Raw genomic sequence first — 13,146 nt, 5'->3', positions numbered from 1 at the left:
CTGCCTCAAGTTCTTATCTGTAAACCACAATTTGTCAGTCCTTTTCTCATAAGATAGGTGGCTGCTGCTCAGTGACCCCAGCTCTCTGTAAAACGGCAGTCTTATCTTAGACAAGTCCACTCCCATTTTTTTTACCACTGACCCTGCCCAAGCTCCTTGCTTCCCATGACTTTAGAATGTTACATGGAATGTTTGCTTGCTGGTATAGGAAAGATTAAGGATTAGGGAGGTAATAAAAGGTCATTTAGAGGAGGAATAATATAAACTAACTATTACTACCTCGACTCCTGAAATTTAGTTGTAGTCTCAATATGGAATCTTTAATTTCAGTCTTTAAGGCATGTAGAAATCCTCAGACACTCTACACTGGTTATTCCCAACCATGCTTTTCTCTAGTCTGAAGCTCCTGCTGTATTCCTCTAGTCTCAGGGAACCTGGCCGTCCTTGTTGCGTCATCAGGGCTTGTGCTGACACATCCAATAGGACTCTCAGGACAATCTCAACATACTCGGTTCTGCTATAGGCCTCACCAGTTCGTGATATTGTCTTAAACCTTTGCACTACTACTGCAGAATTCTTTTGAAAACCACCTGATCATGGTAGGTGATGATTAAGTAGACATCGTGTAGAAGAGTATGTGGCTTATTCGGGTTTACACAATCTCCTAGTCGCTGGTGTAGCATTTAGCCCATGATCTCTGGGATCCCATTAATTTCAGAGTCTTGCAAGACCATTCAGAGCTGTAATGAACACTGTGGTCCTCCTCCTGATCCCTGAGTCTGAGAAGGGGCTGAATGCTCCTCAGAAAGGGCACCATCTTAGGACTCCTCTTGGAGACAGAATGGATCCATCAGGCAGACATCCGTTTTTTGTTTGTGTCTCTGGCATTTTCCTTGCCAGTATAAAATGGAATATGCAATGATAAAATTTTTGCTTTTGATTTTATAGAGAGGCTTTAAGGAAACAGATGTAATTAATTCTTAATTTTAAGAAGTTACATGGCTTAAAAAATGAACCAAAACTTTTTTTTTTTTTTTTTTTTACCAGCAGCAGAATCTCCTCTTGTGGTCTTCTGTTTGTGTGTCCCAAGCACAGTTTGCCCTTTCGGGGTGCTCCCAGGTACGGCCACATGTGGGGACTTTCTGGCTGGAGTCTTGGTCAGTGAGCGCTTATGCTCATTATCTTTAGTAGCAGCCGAAAACCTAAATAGGACAGTAGAGGACACAACGTTGAGTAGTTACATCAAGCTAATTCAACAAAACCACTTGCCCATCACCACGCAGTGAAAGGACCTCAATAAATACTTGTTACACAAATGAACCTCTTTTGCAAAATAGACACGTTTTTAAAATTCTGATGCTAGAGCAAATCATTTATCAATTTTTGTTTATTTGTAAACTTTGTTTTTTTTTTTGTATTCTCTGCTTCCCCTGCCTTGGCCAATGACAGTATAGGTAGAGCTTGCAGAAGATACCTGTGGGCCCCAAGTTACAGTTTGGGAGGTACTTGAAGAAGCTCCCCTTCTCCTCCTCCTGGTGATACCAAATCAGAGGCAACAAGAGACTGCTATGCTAAATGAGTGATGGGACCAGACCTTACATCTTCCCAGGAGAATGTCATTCATTTGAGTGGCACATAAGCCCATTCTCTACTCATAGCAAATTGCCATAAATGTATTGCATTGATTTTCTGATGCAGTTTTTCTACACTTTAACATCTCTGAAATTGGGATGTGTTTTCTAATTGATAAAACATCACAGGTGGCAGTGATTTTTCTTATTGGTTTATGAAATAATGATGAGAATTTTGTAGAAATGAAATGAAAATCTCCTAATGACAGACATACATAGGGTTAGTAGTGGGGCATTAAGAGAAGCGAACTTCTGAACTTTTGAGTGAGATTGGATGGTAATCCTGAGTCAACACCCAAAATTATTACCAAAGGCTCTACAACAGAGTTAAGAAGTGCTGTGAAGTCCATGCTGCTCTGAACACTGCCGCGAAGCTGGACTCGCCCTTGCTAACACAGACATACCTCAGAGATAGTGTGGGTTGGGTTTCAAGACCACTGCAATACAGCAAGTCAAACGAGTTTGTTTCCCAGTGCATATAAAAGTTATGTTTACACTATACTGTTGTCTATGAAGTATATGATAGCATTATGTCTAAAAAACATAGTACATACCTTAAAAAATACTTCATTGCTAAAAAATGCTAACCATCTTCTGAGCTTTCAGTCAGTCATAATCACTGATCACAGATCACCGTAACAAATAATAATGGAAACGTTTGAAATATTTCAAGGATAAGCAAAATGTAACAGAGAAACAGGAAGTGAGCAGATGCTGCTGGAAAAACAGCACCTACAGATTCGCTTGATGTAGGGTTGCCACAAACCTTCAATTTGTGAAAAAGTACAGTATCTGTAAAGTGCAATAAAGCACAGCACAATAAAATGAGGTCTGCCTGTATTAAATACAATCAGAACTGCCAAGTATATAAGTGCCTCATCTTCCAAACTAAGTCAGTACATAGAACCCAAAACTTAAGGGCATTTGTAAGCTTTAAAAACTATGTCAGATAGTTGTATGTTAGAGAAGGGTGACCACACCCCAGCTCTCTGAGATGCCGCCAGAGCCCTTAGAAAAGGAGAGATTGAAATCTCAGTATTAGAAGAAAGGAGCCTGAAGATCTTCATTTGTGGAGACAGTCACAGTTGAGGGCTACTGTCATGTCAGGAAAGGCAGAGCGAAACACAACATGACACAGAGGCAACAACAGGGCAAACAGCCGCAACAATGCAGTACCCAATGGGTCACAATATATACATTTTAGGATGAGTCTGTTTTTTAGTTCACTGCATTGTGCGATTTTCTGTAGGAATTTAGCTTCAATTTTAAGTTCAGTGGAAAATTTCTCTTTACATATCTCAGCAGGCACACAAACTAATAAAATGGGTAATATCCATATATATACAATTTTCTGTCTTGCTAATCAAATTAAGCTTAGGGAAGTTGGATAAAACAAGAAAACCAAACACAAATAAAAAGAAAAAAGATCAGAACTTATAAAAATCATTTGCTGATCTTCCTGTTCTGATCCTCCTTTTTCATCGACATTGAAACATGGCTGCTGTACACTTAGAGTATATTAAATCAATAAAGCTTTGAGAACTTATCCTCGGTTGCATTTTGGAGTTCCTCTTTACCTGACATTCATTTTAGTTGCTGAAGGAGCGGAGTGCCTGACTGCCCCCTTCACACTCAAGGCGCTCCGACCCGCAGCGCCCCGGGGCTGGCCCTGCGAGCGCCGCAGGCTGGTGGGAGTGCAAGCCCCAGAGTGTCTGCCTCGGAGAGGAACTGGAGTTGTCACCATTCTCTTCGTAACAGGCTTCTGAAGGAAGAGAAATGCACGTTAAAGCCTGGCCTCTTAGACAGGATGGTCTGCTTGACAGAGCACAGAAGTGTACCCCCACTTACCCTCTTGTGTTATCCCACTTTTAATCCCACCTGTTATCCATTCTTTCCTTACTGTCTCATCTTATCCTACCTGCCTGGCAGGCTGGCAGTTCCCTCTACCTGACTTAAGGTAACTTCTGGTTGTGCTGAGTAATGTGTTACAGAAAGACCTTCCCAGCTGCCACGTACCCAGGCATTTTCTAAATAGGAAGGGAATGTGGCTAAAGAATCTCCTGTGGCCAGAAAGTGAGGATAAATAGGTTCCCTTGGACATATGGTACCTTGTAAGCCTGATATGCAGTTTATTAAATACAAACTCAAAAGAGAACCTGTTAAATAATTAGCATGTGGAATCTACAAATCATTCCATCCCTTCCCTTGGCCCCCAACAGCTTTTAAAGTTCTTTTACAATCAGAAGAGATTCTAATGTGAGACAAATTTAAAACCAAAATATTAGTAAATATATATCTTTACCATAAGCTAAGAACCCAGGTTAGATGTATTAAACATATTGTTACATTTAATCACACCTGTTAGGCCTCCTTCTATCTTCTCTCTAAAATTCCAACATCCACACTGTTACTTACAAAGTGTAAGTTCACTTGGTGTCAGGACCATCAACTCTAGATCTTTGTTTGAACAACTTAAAATGTGTAAGTATTTATTATTATTATTATTTTTTTTTGTGTGTGTGTGTGTGTAAGCTCCCAGGCCCTCTCTGTTCAGTTCTCCCCACATTTAGACATTTTGATTTCCAGGAGATATTTATTTATTAATTTATTTATTATTAAGGCATCATTGATACACAATCTTATGAAGGTTTCACATGAGCAACATTGTGGTTACTACATTCACCCATATTATCAAGTTACAAATGTGTAAGTATTTCTACTTGCACTCACTACCAATCTTTCTGACCTTTTTCTAGGTAGACTATCATGCTACTGACTCTAGTAGCACTAATTCACTGTGTTAGCAATGTATCTAATTAATTCCTCCCTTTCTTTTAGCAATAAAAATCCTGTCCTACTAATGTAAAGAGCCCAGTCATATCATACACAAAAATAAAAATGTAGGTTAAGGATTAAACACGGGGAATAATAATAATGAAAGCAGCCAAAATAAGCGTATTTTTATGCTCTTGGGAAAGACAAGTCATGACCAAAACCTCAGGAGCCTTAAGAAAGAAAAGCTGGATAGAGTTAACTAAAAATGTAACAAACAAAACTTTCCACAAGGTAAAAGAGACCATTAATGTAGTTAAAAGACAAACTATGGGAATGTATTTGTAACATTATAACATATACCATTAATGTAGATAAATGGCTCATAAATAAATGGGCAAACATTAAGAAAAAGCAAATTCACAGAAAAAGAGCCAAACACAACATATAAACAACATATAACCATCAAAGAAACAATTCAGTTGGGATTTTTTTCACGTTATATATCAAAGATGAAAAAATTCAATCAATTTTCACTGTTGGCAAAGTAAAAAGGCATTGTGGGGCACAAGATTTCTGATCTTTGTTGCCATACAATCCAATAGGTCTCCCTACTTTAATCATGCAAGTCACTGGTCATGGCCAGGACCATTCTGTCTAGGCTCTCTACTCTTCGGTCATTGCTCATCATTATCGAAACGACCAATCCCAAAACATGACCACTATAAAGAAAATTTTTTATTAGCTGTGGTGAAGTCACTGTAATTGTTCCCTTTTTCTCCAGTCTACAAATAGACCATACCAATAACCCATCCGATACGTGAATTCCTTTAACTGTAGAGGGGGTAATTTTAGAATTAAATTCATTCAGATGGGGCTATCACTAACAGAAGATAAGCTATGCATTTATCCAACACATCTTCAAGGCTACACTCAAGTTTATGCTTGAGGCAGTTGTTCTACCCTTAAGTATTACCTGGAAAATCAACTCACCCATATGATGTAATATGGCAAGCTTGACTTTCAATCAAATCCTTTAGTGGTAAGGAAACCAGTGGTCCTGCTTCACGGCCTATCTGTAGCTAGATCTTGCCTATGCAGGAAAGGCCCTTAAATGCCTGCTCTGTTAATCATCAGCAAGGGCCTCCTGTCCCAGTATTCAACTGTGAGTGTAGTGATACCTAGCTTTACTAATATTTCATAAAGTTTTATTATGGACATACTGCTTATCTCTTCTCTGGATTCTCCACTCATGTTGGTAGATCAGTATGAAGGAATAGTGTTGGTTAATGCCATCCACGGCTTTGTCACTATTTGCTAGAGGGCTGATAGTGTTTCCAGTTGTGGTAATAGTGGCTTTATAAATCTGTTCAAGTAAATATTTATTACCCAACACTGAGTTCTTGTTAAGAAGTTTGTGTTTTTGTTTTATTTATAACTGATTACCCAGTACATTTCCCTATTGACATTTAGTATGAGAAAATTTAAAACTCAGAGTGATGTAACAGATACTGTACCTGCTAGCAGTGCTCATTCTCTGTCCCTTTTAAATTGACTTTATACTGTTCTGTGTCATGTGTAATAACACAAACTGCTTCTAGTTCTTTTTGAGAAACAGACAGGTTGGTGTAATTCTAAAAGAATTTAATTTTTCCCCAACCCTCTACATGGTACACTTCTGAGCATCAGATACCATGCGAGACATAACATCAACATCCTAGGATGCTATCAACTAACTTCTCTGCTAACTCAGCCTTGGGACTTCATCACCAAAGGGGCCTTGAGTCTGGCATGACCTAACCTAGATTAGACAAGACTTAGACGAGGCTGCCCAGGGAGCTGTCATCACAGAAAGCCTTTACATTAATTAGCTATTGCTAGTCACCCCTTTTTCCTTACGGTGAGAGACGGGAAAGAAGATGGCTTCAGCCATTTATCAGTCCATCCTCAACAAAAGTAATAGGCACAATGTCAGAACTTGGAAAACAGAACAACTTATTGTCGCTCTGGGTTTTCATTCATTATAGTGAGGGTTTGCTGTACTTGGAAGGTTTTGAAATAATTTAGTCCCAGTAAGAACATAACTTTATCGGCATACCTTCAGTTCATTAAATGAATTGTGTTCTTCAAAATGTTTCTTTTTTCTCTCAATATATTGATCAATGGACTCCATTTCCTTAAAACGAGCCTCATGAAGCTTCTTAAAGTCTAGAATGTTCCCCAAAATATGAAAATGAATAATAAGACAATATCCATTTATTCACCTTCTGTTTGTTTTTTGTTAATAGTTATTCTCTTCTCTGTATCTCTGACATTCAACTTCAACAGCATTTTTACCAAAACTTTAATTTCAAAACATTTAGTTTTTGGAAATTCAGAGGTAAAGCAAATCGTCTCATAAACTATCAAACATTCGCCATCTCTCCAATTGTCTATTTCTCTGCTGACAGTTTAGTCCAGAGGATAAGAAAAGATTTGTCCTCTCTCCTCACCAACCGACCAATTGTTCTTTACTTACCCATAAACTTTACTCATAAAATGCTTAGAAAACTCTATGCCAAGGATTTGCAAACTTCTTCTGTAAGGGGGTGAATAGTAAATATTTTAGGCTTTGTGGCCACATGTGGTATGGTCTCTGTCTCATAGACTCCTTTATGTAACCCTTTAAAACTGTAAAACCATTCTTAGCTCAAGGGTTAGAAAACAGGCCAAGGTGGACAAGTAGTATGCTGACCCCTGCTTTGGGCTAGTCTAAGTGGATAAGAATATTCTAATTAAGTGTAATTAAGTATTAAGTACAGGCTTACCTTAGAGATATCATGGGTATGATTACAGCCCACTGCAATAAAGCAAATATTGCAATAAAGTGAATCAAATGAATTTTTTGGTTTCTTAGTGCATATGAAAGTTGTGTACACTTTTAAGTATACAACAGCATTATGTCAAAAAAAATTGTACATACCTTTAAACAGATTTCATAAAGAAATGCTCGCGATCCTCTGAGCTTCCAGCGAGCCATAATCACTGGCCGGTCACAGGCCACCACAACACATATAACAGTAATGAAAAAGTGTAAAATATTATAAGAATTACCAAAAGTGTGTGACACAGACACACAAAGTGAGCAAATGCTGTTGGAAAAATGGTGCCAGACTTGTTCAGTTCAGGGTTGCCACAAACTTCAAGTTGTAAAAAATGTAGTATCTGGGAAGCACAGTAAACGAGGTATGCCTTTTATGTGAATTTTTAATATATGCTGAGAAGTATTCTAAATACTATAAATATAAAACACTCTATGTGCCAAGCAATAAAGAAGAATTACATATCCAGAAATGGAGTCCCTTAGATTACTAAAAAAAAATTATTACGAGGTGGACAAATATAGACATTCGTTCTCAGGTATTTACTAAATACTTGCTACGTGCTAGTTGCTCTGCTAGGTAATCAGAAGAGGAAAAATAGTCTCAGTCCCCATTACAGGAGTACCCATTTCACCGTGCTTCCCAGATACTGCGCCACTCCACAAAGCGAAGGTCTGTGCACCCTGCAGCAGGCATGTCCATCAGCACCAGTTTCCAACTGCATTTGTTCATTTTGTGTCTCTGACACATTTTGGTAATTCTCACATTTCAAACTTTAAATATTATTACCTTTGTTATAGTGTTCTGATCAGTGTCTTTGATGTTACTATTATAATAGTTTTGGGGTGCCATGAACCACACCTATTTAAGATGGTGAACTTAACTGATAAATGTTACATGTGTTCTGACTGCTCCACTGACCAGCCATTTCCCTGACTCTCACTCTCTCTCTCTTCTCTATTGCCTGAGACACAACAATATTGAAATCAGGCCAGTAATAACCACATAATAGCCTCTAAGTGCTCAAGTGAAAGGCAGCATCACATGTCTCTCATTTTAAATCAAAAGGTAGAAATGACTAAGCTTAGTGAGGAAGGCATGTCAAAAGCCAAGACAGGCCAAAGCGAGGCCTCTTGCACATACATAGTTAGCCAAGTCGTGAATGCAAAGGAAAGATTCTTGAAGGAAATTTTAAGTTCTACTCCAGTGAACACAAGCATAATAAGAAAGCAAACAGACTTATTACTGTTATGGAGAGAGTTTGAGTGGTTTAGATAGAAGATCAAACCAGCCACAACATTCCCTTAAGCCAAAGCCTAATCCAGAGCAAACTCTTTAATTCTATGAAGGCTGAGAAAAATGAGGCTGCAGATGATAGGTCTGAGGCTAACAGAGGTGGTTCCTGAGGTTTAAGGATACAAATCTTCTCCACAATGCAAAAGCACAAGGTGAAGCAGCAAGTGATGGAGAAGCTGCAGCAAGTTGTCCAGAAGATGAAGCTAAGATCATTAATGGCAGGGGCTGCACTAAGCAGCAGAGTTTCAGTGTAGATGGAACAGCCGTCTGTTGGAGGAAGATGCCATCTAGGATTTTCAGAGCTAGAGAGCAGCAGTCATTTCTGGCTTTAAAGCTTTAAAAGAGGCTGTCTTATTAGGAGCTAATACAGCTGGTGACTTTAGGTGGAAGCCAATGTTCACTGATCATTCTGAAAATCCCAGGGCCCTTAAAGTCATGCTGCCTCTATTCTGCCTGTGCTCTATGAATGGAACAACAAAGCCTAGATTATAGCACATCTAAGTGCTCACACTAATCCCCCTAAAATGGACTTGATGGCCTACTCTATTAGGTTTATAACATGGTTTACTAAATATTTTAAGCCCACTGTTGAGACCTACTGTTCAGAAAAAAAGATTCCTTTCAAAACGTAATTGCTCACCGACAATGCACCTGGCCACCCAGAAGCTCCAGACAGGTACGAGATGAATGTTGTTTTCATGCCTGCTAACACAACATCTGTTTTGCAGCCCATGGATCAAGGAGTCATTTTCACTTTCAAGTCTTACTACTTAAAAATACATTTCATAAGGTCTAGCTGCCATAGACAGTGATTCCTCTGATGGATCTGAGCAAAGTCAACTGAAGACTTTCTGGGAAAGATTCACCATTCCCAGATGTCATTAAGAACTTCCAGGATTCATGGAAAGGGTCAAAATATAAACATAAACAGGTGTTTGGAAGAAGTTGATTCTTCCTCCTGGATGACTTTTTTTGAGAAGTTCAAGACTTCAGTGGAGGAAGCCACTGCAGATGTGGTGGAAACAGTAAAAGAACTAGAATTAAAGTGGAGCCTGAAGATGTGACTGAATTGCTGCCCTCTCCTGACAAAACTTGGATGGATGAGGAGTTCCTTCTTATGAATGAGGAAAGCAAGTGTTTCTTGAGATGGAATAATCTATTCCTGGTGAAGATGCTGTGAAGACCGTTGAAATGACAATAAAGGATTTACATAAACTTAGTTGACAAAGCAGTGGCAGAGTTTGATAAGGCTGACCCCAATTTTGAAGGAAGTTCTACTGTGGGTAGAATGCTACCAAACAGCATGCTGTATAGAAATCACTGGTAAAAGGGAGAGTCAATCAGTGTGGCAAACTTCAATGTTACCTATTTTGAGAAATCACAAGAGCCACCCTAGCCTTAAGCTGCCACCACCCTGATTAATCAGCTGCTGTCAACACTGAAGCAAAACCTTCCACCAGCAAAAAGATTATAACTTGCTTAAACTCAGATGATGATTTTTAAATTAAGGTATGTACATTACTTTTTTAGACATAATGCTACTGCATACTTAACAGACTACACTATACAGTAAACATAACTTTTATATATATTGGGAAACCAAAAAATTCATTTGACTCACTTTGTTATTTATTCTTTGTTATCATTTGACTCACTTTATTACAATGGTCTGGATCCCAACCTGCCATATATCCGATGTAAGCATCTATCAATCTGATGAAATAGGTAGTATAGTCATTCCCACTTTAATTGGAGGAAGTGGGTTTACAAGAATAAGTTGTCCAAGGCCTCACTCACAGCTAGTGAAAGGAAAGAACAAGGATGCAAGCCCCTTTTCCAGTGTCTGAGCTTTTAGCTCTTCCAGTCCACTGCCTCTCCAACAATGCCTACAGGGGTAAACCATTACTTCCCATTTCTCTGGGTACAAAACTTACTTGGAGTAGTGTTTGTAGTTTTTTTATTCTTTCCTGGTTTGGAAAACCCATTTGTGTAGAGAGACTTCTTTCTTTCTGAAGGCACCTTCGAATCTTCATTGCCTGAATCCAAAGATACAGTATTAAAGATTTTTTTAACAAATTCTTGCCATTAATAATTGCCTATAAATTAATGTGGTACATTTTCATATGATAGGCTCTGCCAAGGTGGTGGGAGAAATGGCACATAAGAAGCACAATTAATTACAGAATCACTACAATTTTAGCTAATATGCTTCTAGTAGGCAGAAATTTTATGCTTCCTGTATAGAAAGAAGTTATATACATATACTAGAAATTTAAAAACACTTTTCTGGAACTTTTGCTATGAACACATTATTATAATTAGAATGATAAAAGCACACAATCCCACCAGCCTAAGAAACACCATTAGAACTGTGGCATTATTTCTTCAGGTCCTCTGCTTCTGTACTTGTTTTGTTCTTTAAATCCATGTTCTTGGAATCATGGTGCACATAAGGTTTGCTATCTTCCCCTGCTTACAATCATTTTCCATAATCTGATAGCTTTGTCAACTTTAAACAATCTACTAAAAAATATGCAAGTAGATCTTCAAGAAATATTAGTTAGAAAGCCATTTATTAAGGTTTCCCAATACCTCCATAAAAGAAGGTGGAAGAATGATTCAATAGAGCAGGAGGGGGCTGTGAAGGATATTGCTTGGACCTTGGCTCTCAACCCAGAGGGAAAGTTCAGTGAGAAACAGGATATTTATAGAGTCAGAGTCACTCCTCACAAGGTACTTATTACAAATGGAAAAACAGAAACTTTACAAAGGAGCAACTTGGCAGGTGTCACCATAACCTGGTGGCACAAGTTAACCTGACTAGTCATAGGACCAACCAACACCTGTGCCCTCTGCAGTACTGACAGCAAATATTGGGACTATTCTTGCAACTTTAAGTCCAAAATTATGTCAGAATAATGTTTAAAATATTCCTCTCACCAGAAACCACATGATCAGATTTTTCTCCTTTTAAACAGCCTGTGTTTCAGCAGGCAAACCTGACTTAATGGGTCCACCCTCATTTTATCCACACCCCGAAACTGGGTCCTAGAGCTAAGTCTCCTTGGTGAAAGGGTTGGTGCAATTGCAGACGTTTGTAATTCCACCCCCACTTCTGACTGTTATATTTCTTTACATCTTGTTCTAAATCGTGATTTCAAAATGCATTTATGTATGAGGCCCATGCAGTAATATTACCCAGGGTAGCTTGTTAAATACTGCAGATTCACAGGCTTACTTCAGACCTACTGAATCAGAACCTCTACTTCCTGTAAGTTTCCAGAATTAGATTTAGTTAAGACCTTCAAAATTCTGGGGAAAAGAGGAAGGCTCAGCATTCAAATTTCTGCACTTAACTGGTGGCCACTGGGCCAGCTCATCTTCTATCTCAGTCCCCCCTCAGACCAGCTTCAGGTGCCCAGATTTGCTGGGGCAAGACTAACACTGAGACACCGCAGCCGGCAGGCTTCCCAAGGAATGAAATCCTGAAGCACCAAGTCTTGTTAGGATGAGGGTACTGAAGTTTTCTGGTCTTATTGTAACAAATTTTCAGGTGAGAAAATCTAGGAAGAGGTTTTTAGGAGGTCAGAGACTAAGAAAAGTACATTTATCTTAATAAAAATGTCCACGCTACTGGAAGGTAGACTTCGTGGCTCCCTTTTCACTGTTTTGGCTGGGCAGGCAGACAGGTCTTCGTGCCTGTCTCTGGAGTAGGCATGAAGGGCAATGACAAAACACGGGCTCTCCTCATCACCACGTGGAGATCAACTTCCTTAACTGTCCAGGTACAACTCTTTTTCTACTTTTTCTACAAAGGTACTAAAATGGACTCGATGGCCTACTCTATTAGGTTCTAACTTTTGCTTTGATTACAGAACACTTAACATTTTGTAACATGGTATAATGGGCTCAATTGTGTTCCCCAAAAAGGTATGTTCAAGTCTTAGTCTCCAGTAACTGTGATATATATAACCTTACTTGCAAATAGGGTCTTTGTAGATATAATCAAATTAAAATGAGTTCATTCATGTAGACCCTAACGCAGTATGACTGATGACCTTTTACAATGATAGTTTAAAGCTAGAGACACACAGGTAGAATGCTATGTAACAGAGACAGAGATTTCGAGTAATGCAGCTGTCAGCCAAGAAATGCCAAGATCAACAGCCACCATAGAAGACAGAAAGAGGCCAGGAGGAATTCTACTGAGTCTCAAGGAGCAGGCCCCTGCTGACACCTTGAGTTTGGACTTTCAGTCTCCAGAATGGTGAGAGAATAAATTTCTACCGTTCTAAGCTAACACGCTGTGGTACTTTGTTAGGGCAGTCCTAGGGCACTAACGCATGGGGCAACCCCTAGGAATTTGGATTCCCCCCTCCACTTACTTGGCACACCATTCATTCTTTTCCCTAAGGAAACCACATTTTCATCTCCTTGGCTCTTTTCTGGTGAAGAAAGGACTTCCACAGCCGTTCTGAGATCCTGGTTTTCCTGCTTTTCTTCATCCTGGAATTCAATGGGATCACTTACTTTTTTTTTTTTTTTTTTTACATTTCTGCTCAAAGAAGTGAATGTGCAGCGGAATG

At 39.0% G+C, this 13,146-nt stretch overlaps 1 protein-coding gene across 1 annotated transcript in view; it reads right to left on the bottom strand.

Moving 5' to 3' along the window:
- The window catches only part of NUSAP1 (nucleolar and spindle associated protein 1), a 32,212-nt gene that overhangs the window by 6,772 nt on the left and 12,294 nt on the right, over positions 1–13,146 (bottom strand). Inside the window, exons 4-8 of the mRNA XM_036923806.2 lie at positions 12,946–13,066; positions 10,495–10,596; positions 6,502–6,611; positions 3,209–3,393; positions 1,045–1,202 (exon numbers count right to left, since the gene is read on the bottom strand). Coding sequence (XP_036779701.2) covers positions 1,045–1,202; positions 3,209–3,393; positions 6,502–6,611; positions 10,495–10,596; positions 12,946–13,066 — 676 coding nt within the window. The remainder of the gene's footprint in view (positions 1–1,044; positions 1,203–3,208; positions 3,394–6,501; positions 6,612–10,494; positions 10,597–12,945; positions 13,067–13,146) is intronic.

Source organism: Manis pentadactyla, chromosome 11, assembly GCF_030020395.1.
Source record: "Manis pentadactyla isolate mManPen7 chromosome 11, mManPen7.hap1, whole genome shotgun sequence".
Classification (NCBI taxonomy): Eukaryota; Metazoa; Chordata; class Mammalia; order Pholidota; family Manidae; genus Manis; species Manis pentadactyla.
This window is presented reverse-complemented; position numbering and strand designations above follow the sequence as displayed.